General features: G+C 60.7%; 3 protein-coding genes across 7 annotated transcripts; 2 read left to right on the top strand and 1 right to left on the bottom strand.

The window, feature by feature from the left end:
- Positions 1-3,287: 3,287 nt before the first annotated feature.
- Positions 3,288-10,741, bottom strand: LOC120503659 (antigen peptide transporter 2-like). Of its 5 annotated transcripts, none has more exons than XM_039712374.1 (12): positions 10,723-10,741; positions 9,149-9,688; positions 8,423-8,531; positions 8,217-8,347; positions 7,445-7,650; positions 6,752-6,949; positions 6,177-6,305; positions 5,908-6,096; positions 5,666-5,839; positions 5,120-5,279; positions 4,701-4,828; positions 3,288-4,066 (listed from the first exon to the last, which is right to left on the bottom strand). In XM_039712374.1, exons 2-12 carry the CDS (start codon positions 9,648-9,650, stop codon positions 3,818-3,820), a joined length of 2,175 nt encoding a protein of 724 aa, XP_039568308.1. In that variant the 5' UTR covers positions 9,651-9,688; positions 10,723-10,741; the 3' UTR covers positions 3,288-3,817. The 5 variants fall into 5 exon arrangements, with proteins under 5 accessions (XP_039568308.1, XP_039568304.1, XP_039568305.1 ...); XM_039712370.1 differs by lacking the exon at positions 10,723-10,741 and adding an exon at positions 10,515-10,611; XM_039712371.1 differs by lacking the exon at positions 10,723-10,741 and adding an exon at positions 10,371-10,506.
- Positions 10,742-10,847: 106 nt separating this feature from the next.
- On the top strand, positions 10,848-17,431 carry LOC120503661 (antigen peptide transporter 1-like). Its single transcript, XM_039712376.1, has 10 exons — positions 10,848-11,200; positions 11,506-11,608; positions 11,681-12,026; positions 12,439-12,636; positions 13,093-13,221; positions 13,741-13,947; positions 14,611-14,784; positions 15,328-15,487; positions 16,104-16,240; positions 16,960-17,431. The coding sequence occupies exons 1-10, from the start codon at positions 11,104-11,106 to the stop codon at positions 17,161-17,163; spliced, it is 1,755 nt and encodes a 584-aa protein (XP_039568310.1). The 5' UTR covers positions 10,848-11,103; the 3' UTR covers positions 17,164-17,431.
- A 1,198-nt stretch (positions 17,432-18,629) lies between these two features.
- On the top strand, positions 18,630-21,304 carry LOC120503666 (DBF4-type zinc finger-containing protein 2 homolog). The gene is made up of 3 exons (XM_039712383.1): positions 18,630-18,937; positions 19,417-19,667; positions 21,000-21,304. Exons 1-3 carry the CDS (start codon positions 18,843-18,845, stop codon positions 21,302-21,304), a joined length of 651 nt encoding a protein of 216 aa, XP_039568317.1. The 5' UTR covers positions 18,630-18,842.
- Positions 21,305-21,579: the final 275 nt, after the last annotated feature.

The following is a 21,579-nucleotide window of genomic DNA, read 5'->3' as shown; positions in this document are numbered from 1 at the left end:
CAAAACTTTACTGGACAAATCACACACTATTTACCAAGCCATAGATTGCTAAAGTTAGGTGATGAAACTACACTCTCTCTAAAACCCCTGAATAGCTGAACACCTCTGAAGGGTGTTATGGTGTTTACTGGTGGCTCTGGGAAAACAGGAAAGGCCATTGTGACATGGATAGAGGAGGGTGAGTGGCAAATGTTGGAGGGACATGAGAATGGTTCACCTCAAATAGTAGAACTACTACAGTAGAACTGTAACTGTGGCTTTTCAACATTTTCCCCACACTTCCCTAAATGTTGTAACTGATCCTGCATATGTGGCTGAGATTGCACAAAGATTAGACTGAGCACTACTAAAAGAGATTGATAATGTGCAACTGTTTAAATTGCTAATATTCCTTTGTCTAATCATCCAGGCCAGGACCTACTTGTACCACAGCCTACACATCAGGAGCCACACAAATTTACCAGGTTTTATCACAGAGGGCAACGCCAGAGCAGATCTGCTAGCTGGCCCTGCTTGGACAGCACCACAGCCAGACATGCTGGCACAAGCAAAGGCACTGCACAGTTTTTTTCCACCAAGGTGCTCAAGCTTTACAGTGGCAATTTCAGCTGTCAAACACAGAGGCTTGTAATATTGTTAGCATCTATGATGTCAAGGTCACTCTGCACCATTGCAGATGAGAGTGAACTCTCATGGACTGCGTGCTTTGCAAATCTGGCAAAGTGATGTCACACACATCCCTGAATTTGGCCGTTTAAAATACACCCATGTCTCAATTGACACCTTTTCCTCATCAATGTGAGCTACAGTACACACAGGGGAAAGAGGGTGGGAAGCACACTGGCAATCAGCTTTTGCAGCCTTGAGCATTCCTCAAAGCATCAAAACTGAAAATGGGCCTGCATACACTTCACAGAAAACCAGACAATTTCTACAGCTCTGGGTGTATCACACCAAACCAGCATCCCTCATTTACCAACTGGACAAGCAACAGTGGAAAGAGCACATGGTGCCTTAAAAGGTATACTTAATAAACAAAAGGGGGTATGTGGTGAGGCCCCACAGAGCAGAGTAGCTAATGCTATATACACATTAAATCACTCAACAGTATTAGGAATATCCCAGAACCCAGTTATGCTAAATCACTTCTTATCAATGCAGCCATGTGATGTTCAGCTGCCCAAACTCAAGGTAATGGTATGAGACCTCCTTACCAGTACATGGGGGGGTCCCTGGGATCTCATTACCTGGGGCTGGGGATATGCAGATGTTTCAACAGACAGTGGAACATGTTGGGTACCTGCCAGATGCATCCAGCCTGCACTGCATCCTGCTTGGGACCACAGCACCCTCCTGATAAACCCTCAGCAGGCATCGCAGAGCTGTGTGATCAGAGCGATTGGGAACTGCCTCATGGAAACTTGGAACATAAAGATTCATCTGTTTACAAATTATCTCCCTGTTTACAAACTGTTTTGCTTGTCTACAGATTGTTTCCTAGTTTTTGAGTTGTTGGGTTTTTTTTCTTTAATAAGGGTTGAATGATTCTTGTTCTTACAGACTGTTTTATTGTCTTCAGGGGTTAAATGGTCTGCTGGTTTTGAAAATAAATAGTAATCTGTAACCTATAAGCCAAATGCCTGTGGCATATTTACCTGAGCTCTCTCCTAGCAGGTATATTGGAATATACCAATATTGCTGAATTGGGATGTGCCTTGGCTTGTCTGTCCCTGCTGCTGAACCAAATAGCTGCAGCTGTGGTGTTTCACCCCAGAGACACCTTTGGCTAGCTGTGAGTCCCAGCTGAGCACCTAGAGACAAGCTGAGGCATGCCTGAGCTCCAGTGGCGGCGGGATAGATCCTCCTGGAGCTTACTCTTTTTAGATGGTCGCTCCTCAGGATTCCCTGTGCTGGAGAAGCTTTAAGGCGATGGTGAAAGAAGGAGTCGGTTCTGATGGAGGGGTTTAATCCAGGGATTTTGTTCTGGCCTGCAGGCCCCTGAATCTATCAACAGCTCCACCAGGACTCCCCAATGCGTGGTCTGCTCACCCTTTTAACCTGGGGAGAAGGGGAGGGGAGGAATCCAAGGACCCCCACCAGGTAGGGGGGGAGGAGGTCTCATGGAAAAAAGACACCTGTGTGGGCCAATGCGCCCCAGGGGCGGAGAGCATCTTTTGAATCTGCCCAATTATTCGATGGCCTTCTGGAATTCCAGGGTTGATAGACAGTACTCGGCAGAGAACACATGATTGACACACCTGGGGAAGGAAACTTTGGGGAGAAACCCAGAGTAACTGAGGCAAACCATGACATCACACCATAACAGTCCTGGACATAAATGCTGCAGCTATAATGCAAATTAAAATTTATAGAAAAGAAAGGGTGACAGGCTGGTGTCACGTTGCCAGCCCCTGGGCTGAGCGACAGGGTTTTGGCCAGTTAGATCTCTCATAAGGCTGAAGGCATTTCAGTAGCCCAGGACCCAAAGGGGTGTGGAGTTCAAACCAATGAGAGCATCCAGACCAGGCCTTTCAAATGCTCAATATAAAGGAGGGCGTGGAAAATACAATCCTCTCTTGCCATGAACATTGGGGTGAGTGGTCTCCATCTCCTGTGCCCCTCACCCCCCCACATGTGACCTAACACAGTGGTGGATCCAACTCTGGATCACCTCCATGCAAATGAATCCTGGTATGTGATCCATGCTGCAATCTCATGGATCTTCTCATTCTACAGAAACAGGCAGAGAAACCAATTGCTTGACCACAGGTACAGAGCAGAACCTGTGTGGGATTCCAGAAGGAATATAGGGCAGGATTCCAGACCAGGGCATGATTCCAGATCAGGATCAAGCAGAATTCTAAAGTGTGTCTGGTCTGGGTTCCAGAACAGAATCAGGTTGGATGGATGGAGCAGCACTGGAGTGGGATTCCAGAATAGGCCTTGGGGAATTCCAAAGCAGATCAGGTGGTATTGATGGAGCAGGATTGGGGTACAATGAATACAGTAGGATCTGGTGGGATCCTGGCTCTCTGTGGGCTCTTCGGCCAGATCCAGCCCATGGGATGGTGACAGAGACAGGGTGACACCTACTCTTACTCTCATCCTAGCAGGAATCACCAGCTGAATGATCCATGGTGCCAGGTCCAACCCCTTCTCTCTCCCTGCAGAAAGCCACAAATTGCTGGCAGAGCTCATCCTACTGTTCCCACTCATCACACAGCAGCCCTTCCCAACAGACTGACTTCCTGTTTTCCCATGTTTTAAATACAAGAATTTAAACACAGTTATTCAAAATGTTTTAATTCTGGTGTGAAAATACCCTGGTTTGGGCAAAAAATCACAGTTCCCTCCTCCAGTGCCCAGCACTTCCTCTCAGGGAACCAGGAATAGAAAAGGGGACATTGGGAATGGGGATGAAGACACTGAGGATAAGGATGGGGACACTGGTAAAGGACTAGGCACACCAGGAGCTTGGAGTGAGCACAACAGGAGTGGGATGAGGATATGATGCCCATGCCCAGATCCGTTCCATGGGATTTATTTCCCACTCTGTGTTCCATGTCCAGGAGCAGACATGGGGACCAAGGATCATGGGGACATGGGGGAGCTGGATACAGGGGACACAGACATCCATGGAATGGGCAGACCTGGGGGACACAGTGGGGACATGGGGGACACAGGGACCAAGGTGACACAAGGGGTTGGGATCCAGAGGATGTGGGGAGAAGGAATTCACAGACACTGTGACTGCAGACACCAGGAGCTGGCTGGGGTCACAAACACCGGGAATGGGGATACTGGGGCTAATTCCCCTTCATTCCCTGACAGATGCAGCCCCCTTCTTGCTGCCCATCCTGGGGGCCTCGGGCTGCCCAGTGCTGCCTCCTTCAAGGAGCAGGCGGCTGTAGGCCCCGCAGCGTTTCCGCAGCTCCGCTGGTGTTCCTGTCTCCATCACGGCTCCACGCTCCAGCACCACGAGGCGATCGGCCGCATCCAGCACCCGCGGCCGGTGGGACACAACCAGCACGGTCTGGGCCAGCCCAGTGCGCACCCAGTGCTGTGCCTGGGGCCAGAGAACCCTCATCCCAACCCATCCAACTCAGTCCTACCCTGTCCCACCTGATCCCACCCAATCCCAACCCACCAATCCCACCCCACTGTCCCATTCCTCTCAGTCCCGCCCTAACCTCATCATCCTGTTCTCACCATCCCACCTCCCTGTTCTCCATCCCATCCCCTTGCCCACTAAGCCATCCTGTCCACGCCAGCCCCATTCCCACTGTCTCATCCCATCCTACTCCCACCACCCAACCCTTTCCATCTCTCTGTCCTAATCCCAGCATTCCTATCCCTCCATTCCATCCCACCTCACCCTATCATATCTCCTTGTCTTCATCCCTTGATTCTAGTTTTCTGACATGCTGCACCCCATGTCTCTATCCCATCCTACTATCCTGTCCTATTTCTCCACCTTGTTGACCCCCACCACCACATCTAATCCCGGTTTTCATCACATCATTCCCACCCCATCCCAATCATTATCTGTTACTCCCACCACTCCATCTCTCCAGTCCCCATCCCACCATCCTATTCCAGCCATCCCACCCATCCCACCCTTCCACTCCCATACCATCACACCCCATTTTCACCAACTGCACCCCTGTCCAGACCAACCCCTTCCATCCCACCCCACTCACCGCTCCGTCGTCTCCGTCGTCCAGTGCCTCGTCGAGGATGAGGACGGCTGGACGCCGGAGCAGAGCCCGGGCCAGGGCCACCCGGCGCCGCTCCCCTGCCGCCAGCTGCCCCCCACGCTCCCCCACCTCTGTGGGAGCAATCACATGGGATCAGTGGGATCCAGCCCTGCAGCTCTCCCCTCTCCTCCCACCCCCTATGCTTCCCCACCTCTGGGGGGGGATCCTGGGATCAGCGGGATCCCAGCCTGAGAGGTTCCCCCCCTTTCCCCTACCCCCCACACTGGGTTCAGTGGGATCTGACCTCAGGGATCCCCCGCACACCCCACCATGTGCCACCCACCATGCTCTCCCATCTCTGCCAGAGGATCCTGGGATCAGGGGGATGTGCCCTAGGGGTGCCCCATCCCCCTGGCTCTCACCAGTGTCCCAGCCCTGCTCCAGCCCCTGGATGAGGTCCATGGCTCCAGCAGCAGTGGCGGCCTCCCGCAGCTCGGACTCTTTGCAGTGCTCCAGCCCCAGCATGATGTTTTCACGGATTGTTCCAGAAAACAGGACGGGATCCTGCTCCACCAGCACCACCTGCCCCAGCACCAAGCCCTGTGATGCTGTCTTGGCTCCTGGTGTCCCCACCCCTGCTCCATAACCCCATCCCACCTTGGTGTCCCCATAGTCTCCATCCCTGATCCCATTGTCCCCATCTGTGTCCCCAGTGTCCCCACCCCTGACTTCCTACTTTTCCCATCCCCATCCCTGTCACCCCCATCCCATTTCCCAATGTTCCTATCCCATTTCCTGTTGTCCCCATCCTATTTCTGGTGTCCCCATTCCTCTTCCCATGGCCCCATTCCTGCTCCTGATGGCCCCACCCATGCTTCCGTGGTCCCAGTTCCATTTCAGTGTCCCCACCCCTGTCCCCATTTTCCCCATTCCATTCCCAGTGTTCCCAGTGTCTCTGCTGCCCCCACCTTCCGGTGCAGGTACTGGTGTTCGTATTCTGGCAGCGGGATCCCATCCAGCAGCACCGTCCCACTCCCAGGATCCCGCAGCCGCTCCAGCAGCGCTACGGCCGTGCTCTTCCCGCTTCCATTGGGCCCTGCCAGTGCTGTCACCTCCCCGGAACGCACCTCGAAGGTTACGTCCTGTGGGATGGGGACAGGTGATGCCAGAATTCTGACCCCTGGGAAGCCCTACCTCCCCCCAGACCTACCTTCAGCACGGGGTGCTCTGGATTCCCAGGATATGTGAAGGAGACCTTCTGAAAAGTGACATGGCCCTGAAGCTCGGGGGGCTCCCGCATCCCCCCGACATTCCCTGCAGGTTGCCGATCCAGGTATTCCCAGATCTTCCGTCCAGCAGCTGCATTGGTCAGGAATTCATTGAAGCCATAGAGCAGCACCTGGGGAGAAGGAAAGGGGTGGCACCAGGATGGACAGAAGCATGGACGGATGGACAGACACGTGCATTCCATGGGATCACCTGGACATGGTCACCAAGTCTCTCCTGGTACAGCAGGAAGGTGACAAGGGTCCCAGGAGTGATGTATTCGTCATGGAGCTGCTGGTGGCTCCGGAAGAGCACCGCGACCCGGATGGCCAGTTGGATCATCTGTGGGTGGGACAGGGATACTGCTGCCCCCAACTCACTCCTGGTGACCCCATTCCGCCTGTCCCCATCCCACTCCTGGTGTCTTTATCTCTGTGCTTGGTTCCTCATACTGTTCCTGGTGTCCTCATTCCAGTTCTGGTGTCCCCACCTCCCTCTTGATGTCCCTATTCCTGATCCTGATGTTCCCAACCTTTATCCCAGTGTCCCCATCCTGTTTCTAATGCCACCATTCCTACTCCTGACATGCCTGCTCCCGATCCCAATGTCCCTGTTCTGGTGTCCCTATTCCTGGTGTCCCCATTCTGCTCTGAGTACCCCCATCTCAGCTGCTGGTTTCCTATTCCTGGTCCTGGTGTCCTCATTCCTAGTACCCCCATTCCCAGTGTCCTCATCCCTGATTCCGGCACCCCCATTCCCTGGTGTTCCCATTCCCAGTCCCCTCTGACCCTGTGGACAAGGGTGAAGAGTGCCAGCTCCAGCTCTATCTGCTCCTTCAGCCTCAGCTCCTTGGCCAGGTTCTGTCTGTGCTGCTCCTCCTCCTCCTCCTCCGCCGAAAAGGTTCGGATTGTCTCGATGGCGGCAACAGATTCCTGCACCCCCGAGGCTGTCCGGGCGGATGCTTCCGTCATGGATTGTTGAAGTGCCTGTGGCAGCAATGGGGAATTCCCAACTTTCCCAGGCCACCTTCCTGGGCTACCATCCACATCCTCTCCCCAGCGTTCCCATCCCACCACACCCACTGCCTCCCCACTATTGCATTCCCACCATGCCATACCCTTCTCTCTCACCCTCACCATTCCCATCCATTCTCCCAGTCCTAATCCCACCATCCCCATCCCTACTGTCTCATCCTGTCCCCACCCTGTCCCTTCCCCACCATCCCACCTTATCTCATCCTTCTCTTCCCATCCACACCATTCCCATCTCCACCATTCCATTCTATCCCCATGTCAGCATTCCCACCATCCCACTCCCCTGGTCTTTATCCCCTTCCATCCCACCATTTCCATCTCCATCGTCCTCCTTTCCATTCTCCATCCCATCCCATCCCCACCATCCCATTTCCCTAGCCTCCATCCCAGCTCCACCATTCCCACCCCTGTGTCCCCCTCCTACTCTTTCCCTCCTGTATTCCTGACCTGTTTCCGGGCGCTCTGGATGCGGTGGGTGGCAATTCCAAGGGGCACCTCCAGCAGTGCCAGCAGTGCCAGCCCCGGTGCCAGCCCCGCCATGAACACTCCCACCACCAGGGCCATCACCAGGCTTCGGAGCAGCTGGTTGGCTCCAGTCGGTGCTGACTTGCACACCCGTGGCACTTCCACGGAAAACTGAGCCAAGAGCTCAGCTGCAGGGTGGGAAAAGAGGTTGGGATCATGGTGGGTGAGACAGGATGGGAATGATGTGATGAGGACCAGTGGGATGGGATGATGGGAATGGGTATGGAGATGGTCAGGGTGGAATGGGATGGGACAGGGGAGATAGGATGGTGGGAATGGAGATTGTGGGATGGAATGATGGGATGGTGGGAGGAAGCTGGGGATATGCAATAGGATAGAGGCATGGGAATGAGAATAAAGGGGATAGAACAGTGGCTGGAACGGGAAAGTGGGATGGGGACAGGATGGAACATTGGAGTAGAATGAAGCCAGGAAGATGGCATAGGATGGAATGGGGTGGGGTGGTGGGAACGGGAATGATGGGGATAGAGTGATGGGATGGGATAACAAACAGATGGGATAGGATGGGATGGGGAACTGGGAGCTGGGATGGTGGGGATGGGATTCAAAGCTGGGATTGGGACTGGGGTGACAGGATAGTTGGGATGGGATGGGATGGGATGGGATGGGATGGGATGGGATGGGATGGGATGGGATGGGATGGGATGGGATGGGATGGGCTGTGCCCCGTTACCTGCCGGTGTTCCCTGGAAAAAGTCGAGGTCTTGGTGAACCAGGTGGGAAAAGAGCCGGAGGCTCAGGCTCTGACGGAGACGTGCCATCAACAGCATAAAGAGAGACCCCCGGCACCCGGAAAACAGCACACTGTGGGGATGCAGGGACACGGGCATCAGGGATGCTGGGGACATGGGGACAGGGCCTGGGAATGCTGCAACTCACCTTGTGGCTCCAGCAGCCGCCACCATCCCGACAGCTCCGGCGGTGACTCCATCCCCACTCCCAATGGCATCCAGCACCTTCCCGGTGACGTACGGTCCCGCCATCTCCCCTGGGTGTCACCGAGACTGTGTCACCATGGGTGTGACCGCTGACACAGGGGGACCCTGATCCGTGAGGGGCAGGACCCACCCTGGGGAGTGGGGATCTAATTTTGGAAACGCGGGACACAATTTGGGCAGGAGGCAATTTAGAGAGGTCAGGACCCAATTTAGAGGGTTTAGTGACAAATTTTGGGATTTAGGGTGTCAGTACCAATTTTGAGGGGTTCAGCACACAATTTTATGGGTCAGAACCTAAACATAGGGGATCAGGACCTTAAGATCCCAGGTCTTAGAGGTCAACATCGTTTTTGGGCATCAGACCCTAAGTTTGAGGGTCAGCACCCAATTTTGGGGGACCAGAAGTAAAGTTTGCAGGGTTAGAACCCAATTTGGAAAGTCAGCACCCAGTTTTGGCAGCGTCAGTACCCAACTGAAGGGGTCAACTCACAATTTAGGAGGGTCACCACTCAGTTTTAGGGTGGTCATCACCTATTTAGAGGCTCAGCACTCAATTTTTAGGCGCCAGCATCCAATTTCGGAGGGGTGTCCCAAATTGGGGGGGTTCCCATTTTGGGGCTGCAGAGCCCAAATTTGGGGTGTCAGCGGCTGTCACCACATCACCCACCAACGACGGCCAGCACGAGGCAGAGGACAGCAGCTCCAAGGACCTTCCACTCCTTACAGGTCAGTTCCAGAGCGCGCCGGACGCTGCCGGGAGCTTTGGGAACGCCTCTGGGGGTCTCAGGGACAGCGCCGGGGGCCGGGGGCGCGGCCCAGGCCAGCAGGGCCAGCGCGGCAGCGGCGTGGGTCACCCCGAGCCAGGTGGGCGGCGCGGCCGCCAGCAGCCCCGGCCCAGCCCCGAGCGGCCCCAGGAGGTGCTGGAATGTTCCGAAGACCGCGGGGGTGGCGGCGATGGTGACGGCGGCCGCGGTGGCTCTGGAGGGACGACGAGGGGCCAGCAGCCACGTGGCCGCAACCAGGACGGGCAGGCGCAGGGCGGCCTCGAGCCACACGCCCACCACGCCCAGCGGCGCCAGCACCGGCACCAGCGGCACCAGTAACACCAGTGCCAGGGCATCGGCCACCAGCAGAACACCGGGCAGCAGGCCAGCGGACGGCAGCGCCATGGCGGGACCAGTGCAGACCAGTGCTCCCTGTGCGGCTCCTGGGGAAAGATCAACAGCCTGTGAACTCACCAGTTAAAACCAGGAAGGACTGGGGTGCTCCCCTGTCCACACCAGTGCTCCCAGTTCAGCCCGGGGCACTCTCCAGTCTGGATGAGGCACTTCCCAGTCCAGACAGGATGCTCCTTAGTCCACATCACTGCTCCCAGTCCAGCCCTCTCAGCTCCCCAGTCCATATTAACGTTTCCGGTCCAGCTTGGGGCACTCACCAGTCCACACCAGTGCTCCCAGTCTAGACTACGGTGCTACCAGTCCAGCCCCATGAGCTCAGCAGTCCATACCAGTGCTCCCAGTTCAGCCTGGGGCACTCTCCAGTCCAGACAAGGTACTCTCCAGTCTGGATGAGGCACTTCCCAGTCCAGACAGGATGCTCCTTAGTCCACATCACTGCTCCCAGTCCAGCCCTCTCAGCTCCCCAGTCCACATCAATGCTTCTGGTCCAGCTTGGGGCACTCACCAGTCCACACCAGTGCTCCCAATTCAGTCTGGGGCACTCCCCAGTCCACACCAGTGCTCCCAGTTCAGCCTGGGGCACTCTCCAGTCTGGATGAGGCACTTCCCAGTCCAGACAGGATGCTCCTTAGTCCACATCACTGCTCCCAGTCCAGCCCTCTCAGCTCCCCAGTCCACATCAATGTTTCCGGTCCAGCCCGGGGCACTCACCAGTCCACACCAGTACTCCCAGTTCAGCCTGGGGCACTTCCCAGTCTAGACAGGATGCTCCTTAGCCCACACCAGTGATCCCAGTCCAGCCCTCTCAGCTCCCCAGTCCACATCAATGTTTCCGGTCCAGCTTGGGGCACTCACCAGTCCACACCAGTGCTCCCAGTACAGCTCCCCAGTAGCTCCCAACAAGGTCCTATCGGGTTTCGCTTTCGAGGCCCCGCCCCTCCCGCACTGTCCCGCCCTGTCCCCGCCCAGACCCCGCCCCTTCACCGCCAAGACCCCGCCCCCTCCCGCCCAGATCCCGCCCAAACCCCGCCCCCTCCTGGCATCGCCTCCTTCGCCTCCCAACCTGCTCCGGCTCCGTCCGCCTGGCAACCGATGATGTCACCTCCGCTGTGACCAATCGCGAACGTTATTCCAGGCGTGGGCGTGTCAGACCGGGATTCCCGGGGATTCCCGCCGGCTCCGCCCCGCCCCCCGCGCGCGCGTTCGGCTTTCCGGGAAAAGGCGGCAGCTGCTGGGAAGGGACCGGGCCGGCATCAGTGGCACCGGGACCGGCAAGGTCCGGACTAGGACACGCCGGGAGCAGTACCGGGACCCGCACGGACCCCTGGGGCTCCCCGGAACCGACGGCGAGAACCGGGAGCGACCGGGAGCAGGACCGGGACCCACCGGGACCGGACCGGGAGCCACGAGGAGGCGGCAGGACCCGCCGGTCCCCTTGTCCCCGATGCTGTCCCCCCCCATACGCCGGCTGCTGGCCCTGCTGGGCCCCGAGCGCCGGCGCTGGACCGTGGTGGGGGGGCTGATGTGGGCTTCTGCTCTCGGTACGAGGGGACCCCTTTGAGGGGCTTCGGGATCCCATTTGGAGGGTTTGGACGTAACCCGATGGGGGGTTGCAAGGCAAATTTGAGGGGTCAGACCCAAATTTGGGGCAGGCAGGATCTGATCTGAGGGAGGTCAGAAACCAATTTGTGGGTCAGGACCCGATTTGGAGGTAGTGAGCACCCAGTTCGGGGAATCAGGATCCAGTTTTGGGGCTCAACAGGCAGTTTTGGGAGTGGCCAGGATCCGATTTCCGGGCCTCTGCCCCCAGTTCAGGGGTCACCCCCCTGATGCCGTGTCCCCACAGGTGAGCTGGCTGCCCCCTACTTCACGGGCCGTGTCACCGACCGGGTGGCAGAGGAGGACCCGGCAGCGGCCGTGTGGCCCCTTGTGCTGGTGGGGCTCGGCAGGTGGGTGACACCCCGGGGACACCCCGAGGTGCCGGTGACCCCGTGCCACCCCTGACCGCGCTGTCCCCACAGTGCCATCACCGAGCTGGCCTGTGACAGCATGGCCACTCTGGCGCTGACACGGACGCGGGACCGGCTCCAGCGCGGTGCGGTGGCCGCGGTGCTCCGCGGGGACGTGCCCGGGCCGGGGGGCAGCCTGGGGGACACGCCGGGCGCGGTGGCCGCGCGGGTGACAGGGGACGCCGAGGCAGCGCACTCGGCGCTGGGCGATGTCCTGGTGCCGGGGATGTGGGCCTTGACCCGGGCTGTGTCACAGCTGGCCATGGTGGCCTGGCTGTCCCCGGTGCTGGGCCTGCTCACCCTCCTGGCGCTGCCCCTCTTCCTGCTGCTGCCACGCGCCGTCGGGCGCATCCAACAGGTACTGAGGGGGCGTGGGGTGTGAGGGGCCATTGTCACCTCCCTGTCCCCAGCGTCACCTCCCTGGGCTCCCTGTCATCTCCCTGCACCTTAAGTTCAGTCCAAGTCCTTCCTGTCCCCTTCTTGTGCCTGTTGTCACTTCCCCATGCCCTCTTTCACCCCCTCCTGTCCCCTGTTTCCTCTCTGTCCCCCACTTCCCATCCCCCTGGTGACCTCGAGGTGACTTCCCTGTCCCCTCATGATCCCATGGTGCCCCTGTGCTGACCCTGATGTAACCCCCCTGTTCCCTCTGTGGTGATCCTCTGTCCCACCCCGTGTCCCCCCGTCCCCGTGGTGGCCCCTCTGCGTCCCCATGGTGACCCCCGTGTCCCCGCTGTGGCCCCAGGGTGACCCCCTGTCCCCCGTGTCGCCAGGACCTGGCACGGCAGGTGCGGGCAGCGCAGGCCAGCACCACCGCGGTGGCCCTGGAGTCGCTGGGGGCCATGGGGACCGTCCGGGCCTTCGGGCACGAGGCCGGCGTCACGCAGCGCGTGCGGCAGCGCCTCGCCCAGGGACACCGGCTGGAGCAGAAGGAGGCGCTGGCCTACGCGGCCGGGCTCTGGGCCAGCGGGGTACGGGGACACCGGGGGCACGGGGGGTGAGGAGCAGTGGCTGGGGAATGGGGGAAGTGTTGGCACAGGGCTGGGGACAAGGGCACACGGTGGCAGAGGCGTGGGAGACATGGGAATGTGGTGGCGTTGGAATAGGGGACATGGAGACGTGGCAGCAGGTCACAGTGGGTGTGGTGGCAGGGGGATGAAGACGTGGGTACAGGGATGGGAGATGGGGTGGCAGGGGCTGGGGAACAGGGACACAATGGCAAAGGGCCAGGGGACACGGGGACGTGGTGGCGTGGAGGTGGCAGGACATGGGGAGCAGCAGTGTGGGGCCAGGAGACATGGAAACCTGGTGGCCTGGGGTTGAGGAGCATGGGGATGGGTGGCCTGGGGAAGGGGACATGGTGGCATGGGGCTGGGAGACCCAGTGACATGAGGCTGGGCTAACACCCTGTGTCCCTGTGTCCCCAGTTTCCTGCACTGATCCTGAAGCTGGCACTGCTCTTCTTGGGGGGGCGCTTGGTGGCTGCAGGGACTGTCACCCGTGGGGAACTGGTCACCATTCTCATGTGCCAGCTGCACTTCACCAGGGCTGTGGAGGTGACAAGTGTGTCCTGTACATGTCCCCAGGATGTCCTGTCTTGTCCCCAACCCTGTGTCCCCCCACCATGTCCCCACATCCTCACAGTGATGTCCCCATGTTCTCCTGGCCATGTTCCTGTCCCTGTCTCCTGTGTCCCCAGCCCCACCCTCACTTATGTCCTAGTGTTGTGTCCCTCACTTATGTCCTAGTGTGCCCCTGCCATGTGCCCACCAGCTCCCTATGTCCCCATCCATGTCCCCATTCCTGCTCTCCATGTCCCTAACCTATCCCAGCCATGTTTTATCCCCCCAGTGTCCAACATAACCCTGCTGTGTCCCCTCCATGCCCTCAAGCGCCATTCCCACCTTGCTAGGCCTGTCCCTGTCCCCATGTCTCTCCATATCCCCATCACCCCCCCCTTGTGCCACTGTCTCCTGTATCCCCAATGTCACTTGTGTCCCCCAAGTCCTCCCATACCCCCAGGCCATGCCATAGCTCCCCCGTGTCACCTCATGTCTCCATGTGTCCTCCTCCAGGTCATGCTCCTGTATGTCCCGAACCTGGCCAAGGCTGTTGGCTCTTCTGAAACACTCCTGGAACTGCTGGAGCAGGCCAAGACAGGGACACTGGCAGGGCCACCATCACCTGTTACCCCCTGGGGCCACAAGACCACACAGACCCGAGGGCTGTGCCTCAAGGATGTCTGGATGTCATACCCTGGGCGGTCCGAGCCAGTCCTCAAGGTGCTGGGTGACACGGGGACATGGGGGGACATGGGGGGGTTGTGAACATGGGGGCACATGGGACATGGGGGGACAAGGGGATACTGGGGACATGGGGACAACATGGGGAAACGGGGATAAGGGGATATTGGCGGCTTGGGGAGGACATGGGGGCACATGGGACATGGGGAAGCACAGGACTTGGGGGGATATGGGACAGGGCCACAAGGGGATATTGTGGACATAGGGGCACGTGGCATATGGCAGGACAAGGGGATACTGGGGACATGGGGAAACATAGAGGGACAAGGGGATATTGTGGGCATGAGGGCACATGGGACATGGCAGGACAAGGAGATATTGGGGCTGCAGGGGGGCACATGGGAGGTGGGGGACAAGGGGCTATTGGGGCCAGGGGGCACATGGGACACGGGGGACAAGGGGCTGTTGGGGTCAGGGGAGACATGGGACATGGGGGGACAAGGGGATATTGAGGACATAGGGGGACACATGGGACATGGCGGGACAAAGGGCTATGGGGGCCAGGGGGCACATGGGACATGGGGGACAAGGGGATATTGGGGCCAGGGGGCACATGGGACATGGGGGACAAGGGGATATTGGGGCCAGGGGGCACTTGGGGCGCGGGGAGGTGTCGGGTGCGATCCCTGCTCCTGCCACCAGGGGGTGTCGCTGTCGCTGCGCCCCGGGGAGGTCGTGGCCGTGCTGGCGCCCCCTGGCGGCGGGAAGAGCTCCCTGGTGGCGGCCGCGCTGGGGCTGCGCCCCCTGGCGGGCGGGGCGGTGCTGCTGAACGGGACCCCCCTGACCCCTCACTCGGACCCTGCTCTGCGGGAACAGGTGACACACACGGGCCACCCCCGGGCCACCACGGCCACCCCTAGGTCACCATCCATCCCTTGCTGCTGTTCCCCTGTCACCAAACCTCTCCATTGTGTTCCCATGGCCACCCTGGGCAGCCTTTTGTCCGCAACAGGTCCCCACAGCCGCCCCTGGGCCCACACCTGGTCTTCAACAGGCCCCCACTGCTACCCTCAGGTGACTCCTGCGCCCCAAATGGGTCCCTACTGCCACGCCAACATCACCCCTGTGTGCCCAGTTCCACCCCTGTGCCACCAGTGGGTTACCATGGCTACCCCAGTTCAACCATTGTCCCAACACCCATGGCTACCATGTGACCCTATGTCCTCAACACATCCCCATTGCCACCCCCAGTCACTCCTGTGTTCCCAACAGTTCTTCACAGTCACCCCTGTGTCATCAGCCAGCCTCACCATGACCCTGCCACCACCCCATGTCTCCACATGTCCCCTCCTTGTCCCTGCCAGATCGCTGAGTGGTCCCATGGTCCTCCTTGTTCCCCTATGTCCCCTGTCCCCGCAGGTGGCTGGTGTCCTGCAGTGTCCGTCCCTCTTGTCCCGCTCCCTCAGCGCCAACATCGCGCTGGGCTGGGGACACAAGGAGGGGACCCAGGTGACAGCAGCGGCGCGGCGGGTGGGGGTGCACACTTGGGCCAAGCAGCTGCCACATGGCTATGACACAGGTACAGCCAGTGCTCCCGTGGTCCCCCTGTGGTGTCTCCAGTGTGTTCCAAAGATGTCCTTAAAGTGTCCCAATAACGTGTCCAAGGTGTCCCCTTGCTCTCCCTAGTTTTCCCTGTGTGTCCCCATTGTGACCCCATTATGTCCCCGTAGTGTCCCCATAGTGTCCCCTGCTGTTCCCATGATGTTGCTTCACCATCCCCAAGGTGTCTGTAGTGTCCCCACAGTCTCCTTACCATGTTCCTTCTGTCTCCTCACTATTCCCTCACTGTCCCCATGCTGTCCCCTCCATGTCCTCTCTGCTACCTCGCTGTTCCCTCACTGTCCCATCTCTGTTCTCCCTGTGTGCCCCAGAGCTGGGGGTGCAGGGGTGTCCTTCCTAACATGACTCCCGTGTCTCTCCTTGGTGTCCCAAGTGTGTCTCCATGGTGTCCCCTCAGTGTCCCCGTGCTGTCACCACAGCATCCTGTTGTCCCCTTGCTGTCCCCTCTGCCTCCTCCCTGTCCCCGGAGCAGTGGGTGCACAGTGGGTGCAGCTCCCCAGTGTGTCCATGCAATGTCCCCATGGTGTCCCCACAGTATCCTTGTGGTGTCCCCATGGTGTCCCCTCTGTCCGCAGAGGTGGGCCCACGGGGGATGCAGCTTTCAGGGGGGCAGGCACAAGGGGTGGCACTGGCCCGGGCCCTGCTCAGGAACTCCCAAGTGCTGGTGCTGGATGAGCCCACGAGGGCACTCGACCCCATGACCCGGAGCCAGGTAGGCCACAGCCCTGGCCCTGTGTCCCACAGCCCCATCCCCTGGGTCCCTATGTCCTCTGAGTCCTCACTCCCTGTGTCTCCTGGGTCCCCAGTCCTCATGTCCCCCATATGCTTTGTCCCCTGGGTCACCATGTCCCCTGGGTCCCTACTCCCCATGTCCCCTTGGTTGCTGCCCCCAGGTCCCCTGGGGTCTCCTAGGTGACCAAATTCCCTGGATCCCTGCCCCTGTGTCCCTTTGGTCCCTATGTATCCCCTAGGTCCCTTCCTTGTCCCCATGGTCTCTGGGTTCCCAATCCCCATGTCCTTTGGGTCCCCAGTCCTTGTGTCCCCCATGTGCCCCATGTCCCCTGGGTCCCCACTGCCCGAGTGCCCTGCATCCCCTCTGCTCCCACTCCCTGTGTCCCCTTTGTTCCTAACCCCCGTGTCCCCTGGGATCTCCTGTGCCAGGTCTCCTGGGCCACCAAATCCCCCAGGACCCTGCCCCTGTGTCCCCTTGGTCCCAATGTCCCCACCTACCCTGGATCCCCACATCCCTGGGTCCCTGTCCCACATGACCCCAATCCCAGAGTCCCCTTTGTCCCAATGTCCTCTGGGTGCACATGTCCCCACTCCCCAGGTCTCTGCTCTCCACCCGGGGTCCCCTGCCACCCCCACGTCCCCCATCTCCACCATGTCCCCCCGTGTCCTCATTGCCCTGCCCCTGGCGTGTCCCCGCAGGTGGAGCAGGAGCTGCTGTGTTCCGGGACAGGGGAGGGGCCGGCAGTGCTGCTGGTGACAGGGCGGGTGGCCCTGGCACAGCGGGCACAGAGGGTGGCCCTGCTGGAGGGGGGAAAGCTGCGGGAGCTGGAGAGCCCCGAGGAGCTAAGGACCCTCCCGTGGGGGACAGCGGGGGACACTGAGGACGGGGAGGGGGATGACTAGGGCTGGGAGGGGGACACTGGGGATGGAGACCGTGAGAACAGGGATGAGGATGCTGCAGGACGAGGGGCAGTGGGGAACAGGGATGGGGACACCGTGGGGAGGGGGTGACTTCGGGGCCCGGGCTGCGACAGAGACCGGGTGCGAGGTCAATCAGTACATCTAGAAACCTGTGCAACAACAAATCAATAAATCAAACAATAAAGGCGTCGGGAGTGGGGCTGGGGCCGGGACCCCCCCGGCGGGGCCCCGCCGCCCCTCCCCCCCCATGAGCTCATCGTGTTGATGGAGAAAATTCCTTGGCGGGGGCGGGGGGACACGCGGTGGGGGGGACACGGAGGGGAGAGGAGGGCGAGGACCAGGGGAGGGTATCGGGGGGACACGGGGCGCTCCCCCCGCTCTGCTCCTGCCCACGCCTGCTGCCCCCCTCCACAACTCCCCGGCCTTTTGGGGGGCCCCAGGAGCCCCCCCGCTGTTGTTGTTGCTGCCGGGGCAGTGAGTCACAGCCACGCCCGGGAGGGGTTGTGCTGGGGCACTGGGAGCACTGGGATGAGCCACACTGGTGTTACTGGGAGCCCTGGGTCGCGCTGTGCCACAGTACTGGTGTTACTGGGAGCATTTGGACAGACTACACTGGTGTAACTGGGAGCACTGGGGTGGACTGTGCCGTGTTGCTGGTGTCACTGGGAGCATCAGGATGTGCTACGGGGAGTCACGGGTTAGGCTTACTGGGGTTTTGGGGGCTGCTGGTGTCACTGGAATGGGCCATGCTGGTGTCACTGGGAGGACTGGGGTGAGCTGTGCCGCATTACTGGTGTCACTGGGAGCACTGAGGCTATACTGGTGTCACTGGGAGCCCTGGCACCGACTGTACTGGGGCTCCTGGGAGCACTGGGATGGGCTTTCCCATGTCACTGGTGTCACTGGGATGGGCCATACTCCCAGTACTGGGAGCAATGGGTCCTGCTAAGCCATATTACTGGTGTGACTGGGAGCACTGGGGGCTGGAGGGCAGGTGGCACTGGGGTTACTGGTGCTCCTGGGAGCGCTGGGATGTGCTGTGCTGGGGATGGACTGTGCTGTGTCACTGGTGTCACTGGGATGGACTGTGCTGTGTCACTGGTGTCACTGGTGTCACTGGGATGGACTGTGCTGTGTCACTGGTGTCACTGGGAGCACTGGGATGGACCACACTGGGGTTCCTGCGCACCGAGGGTCAGCCTGAGGCACGTTACTGGTGTCACTGGGAGCACTGGGAACCCTTCCCTCTCGGTTGTTTGGTTTCCATGGCGACTCCCCAAACACGGGCGGGGGCGGCTCCCCTGGGGGGGGCGGGGAGGGCACTGGGAGAGCTGAGAGGGGCTGGGAGGGACTGGGAGGGACGGGGGGGAACTGGAGGCACTGCGGGAACAGGGGGTACTGGGGGGAAACGGGGGGTCGCTGGGGGAAGTAGGGAGGGACTGGGAAGGTACTGGGGGAACTGGGGGGCACTGTGGGAGACTGGAGGAACTGGGTTGCACCGGGAGGCTCCATAGGCGGCTCTGGGGAAACCGTGGGGATTGGGGGACTGAGGGGGACTGGGAATCACCGGGAGTTACTGAGCGGGTCACTGGGGGTGACTGGAGAGTCGCTGGGGGTTACTGGGAGGTGCTGTGGTTTGGGATGTCTGTGTGTCTGCAGGAATGTCCCCCGGGTGTCCCTCATGTCCCCCACAACTGTGCCTGTGTTGCCATGGGTCTCCCTGTGCCCCCCTCGTGTGTGTCGCCGTGTCCCTCAGGTGTCTCCAGAGATGTTCCTGTGTCCCCTGCTGGTGTGCATGTATCCCTGAGGATGTCCCCAGTGGTGTCCCCACTGTGTACGGGTGTCCCCTACAGATGTCTCTCTTCCCCCTCTGTGTCGCTGGGGTGTCCTCCAAGATGTCCCTGTCCCCCTGCATCCCCCCACCGGTGTCCCCTGTGCTTCATGTGTATCCCTTGTGTGACCCCAGGGTGTCTCCCCGTCCTCCCCGTGGGTTGTTTCCCTTGGACGTCCCCGTCGCTATGTCCCTATGTCCTTTATTGGTGCCTGTGTGTCCCCATGGATGTCGCCATGGATGTCCCTGCCTGTGCCTGTGCCCTAGCTGCCTCCACAGGTGTCCCTGTGTCCCCCCCACGTGTGCCTGTGTCCCGCCATGGGTGTCCCCACAGCTGTCCCTGTGTCTCTCCACGGTGTCTGTGTTCCCTCTGGGTGTCCCCATGTCCCCCTGCTTTCCCCCAGGACGATGCCGGTGACCCTGGAACTGCGGCTGCTCCTGCTGGCACTGGCGCTGCGGGGGGAGGCAGTGTCCCCCTCCGTGTCCCCCTCCGTGTCCCCCTCAGCGTCCCCTGCCACGTCTCCCCCCGAGTCGCCCTCCGAGCCGTGCGGGGCGGCGCTGGCGGATGTGCTGAGGCGGCTGCGGGAGCTCGAGGGACACGTGCAGGCACTGAGGGGACACTGTGGGGACAAGGGGGGACCCCAGGCCGGGACAGGTAACAGGGGACAAGTGGGGAGAACACGGGGGAGCCCCAGGCTGGGACAGGGGAACACAGGGAGGGGGACACAGGGGACATGGGGGAACATGGGGCTCATGGGGACAGTGAGGGGACATGGCAGAACCCGAGGCTGGGACAGGTAACAGAGATTAGTGACACGGAGGGGACACAGGGGCAGGCGAGAATGAGGGACAGGCGGGACATGGGGGGTCACTGGGGAGTCATTGGGGGGTCCTTGGGGAGTCACTGAGGTGGTTATTGGTGGGGACATTGGGGTCATGGTGGTCCTTGTGGTCATTGGGGGCATCAGTCAGGTCCAGCTGGGGGTCAGTGGGTGTCACTGCTGGGGTCACTGGGGTGTCACTGCTGGGGTCGGGGGGGTTACTGAGGGGTCAGTGGGTGTCACTGCTGGGGTCACTGGGGTGTCACTGCTGGGGTCGGGGGGGTTACTGAGGGGTCAGTGGGTGTCACTGCTGGGGTCACTGGGGTGTCACTGCTGGGGTCGGGGGGGTTACTGAGGGGTCAGTGGGTGTCACTGCTGGGGTCACTGGGGTGTCACTGCTGGGGTCGGGGGGGTTACTGAGGGGTCAGTGGGTGTCACTGCTGGGGTCATGGGTCACTGGGGGGAGCCGGGGGCACGGGGAGGGTCCTGGGTGTCGGGGGGAGGGGCCCGGGTGGCCTGGAGGGGACACCCAGAGGTGCCACCGCCCCCAGGACCCCCCCCGGGCTGGCCGTGGGGTGACCCCGCCCCCAGCCCGGGACCCCCGGCACCCCCAGTGTCCCCCCCGGGACTCCCAGTGTCCCCCCCGGGAGCCCCCAGGCCGCGCTGCAGCGGGGACCAGCCCGGGGTGAGTGCGGAACTGGGAGCACTGGGGGGAACTGGGAGCACCGGGAGGGCTTGAGGAGCACTGGGAGCACTGGGGACACTGGGAGGGGACGCTGGGAAGTTGCTGGGAGGTTACTGGGATGTTACTGGTGGCACTGGGAGGGCACTGAGGGTCACTGGGACGCTACTGGTGGCACTGGGAGGTCACTGGGAGGTCACTGGTGGGTGACGGGGGGGGTCTCTGCCAGGGTCAGCGGGGGTCACTGGGAGGTCACTAGGGGTGTAAAAGGGGGCCAGTGCAAGTCACTGGCAGCCATCAGGGTCACTGGGAGGGTCACTGGGAGGGGTCACTGGGGGATCGGTGGGGGTCACTGGGGGTGTCACGGCTGGGGTCAGTGGGAGGTGATTGGGGGTGTAGAAGGGGGCCGCTGAGAGTCGCTGGGGTGTCGCTGGGGGTCACTGGGGGGTCGCTGGGGGTCACCCCTGTGTCCGTGTCCCCCCAGGCCGCTCGGTGCAGCTCTGTGCGCCCCCTGCCGGCGGCGGCTGCGCCTGCCCCGCCCGATACCCTCCGTGCCCCCGGTACCCCCGGTACCCCCGGTGCCCCCGGTACCTCCGGTATCCCCGGTACCCCCGGTACCCCCGATACCCCCGGTACCCCCAGTGCCCCTCGGTAACCTCCCGTCTTCCCCACCTCGTGCACCCCGTGGGGCGCCCGCGCGTGCCCCTGGATGGGAGGGGAACCTGCTGTGCCGTCGGCGGCTCCCCAGTGCTCCCGGTGCCCCCCAGTGCTCCTCCAGTGACTTCCTAGTGCTGCCACCTCAGTGCTCCCAATGTTCCCCCTCCTCCCCTCCTGCGTGCACCAATGCTGTGTGCAACCCTGCTGTGGCACCAATGCATACTCAAGTGTTCGCCAGCGCCCTTCAGAGTTCCTGCAGTGCTCCCATCCCAGTGCTCCCAGTACACCCCCGCTGCTCTCCCCATCCAGACGGGCTCTCGTGCCACCTCAGTGTGTCCCCAGGTGTCCCGGTGTGCCACTCCCAGTGCCCCATACCTGAGTGGCCCCATCCCGTTGTGTCCCCAGCG

Source organism: Passer montanus, unplaced genomic scaffold (genome assembly GCF_014805655.1).
Source record: "Passer montanus isolate IOZ18808 unplaced genomic scaffold, ASM1480565v1 scaffold265, whole genome shotgun sequence".
In the NCBI taxonomy this organism is placed as follows: domain Eukaryota; kingdom Metazoa; phylum Chordata; class Aves; order Passeriformes; family Passeridae; genus Passer; species Passer montanus.
Note: the sequence above shows the minus strand (reverse complement) of the source record. Positions and strands in the feature narration are given on the sequence as shown.

Bases quoted from the DNA above. Each gene is read 5' to 3' on its own strand.
- LOC120503659 (XM_039712374.1), bottom strand. From the start codon at position 9,650: ATGGCGCTGCCGTCCGCTGGCCTGCTGCCCGGTGTTCTGCTGGTGGCC. The intron at 8,348-8,422 runs GTGAGTTGCAGC...GCATCCCCACAG, and splicing joins GCGGCTGCTGGAGCCACAAG to TGTGCTGTTTTCCGGGTGCC. The intron at 5,280-5,665 runs GTGGGGGCAGCA...GTGCTGGGGCAG, and splicing joins ACCAGTACCTGCACCGGAAG to GTGGTGCTGGTGGAGCAGGA.
- LOC120503666 (XM_039712383.1), top strand. From the start codon at position 18,843: ATGTCCCCCGGGTGTCCCTCATGTCCCCCACAACTGTGCCTGTGTTGC. The intron at 18,938-19,416 runs GTGTCTCCAGAG...GCTTTCCCCCAG, and splicing joins TGTGTCGCCGTGTCCCTCAG to GACGATGCCGGTGACCCTGG. The intron at 19,668-20,999 runs GTAACAGGGGAC...GTGTCCCCCCAG, and splicing joins GGGACCCCAGGCCGGGACAG to GCCGCTCGGTGCAGCTCTGT.
- LOC120503661 (XM_039712376.1), top strand. From the start codon at position 11,104: ATGCTGTCCCCCCCCATACGCCGGCTGCTGGCCCTGCTGGGCCCCGAG. The intron at 11,201-11,505 runs GTACGAGGGGAC...GTGTCCCCACAG, and splicing joins GATGTGGGCTTCTGCTCTCG to GTGAGCTGGCTGCCCCCTAC. The intron at 11,609-11,680 runs GTGGGTGACACC...CTGTCCCCACAG, and splicing joins GTGCTGGTGGGGCTCGGCAG to TGCCATCACCGAGCTGGCCT.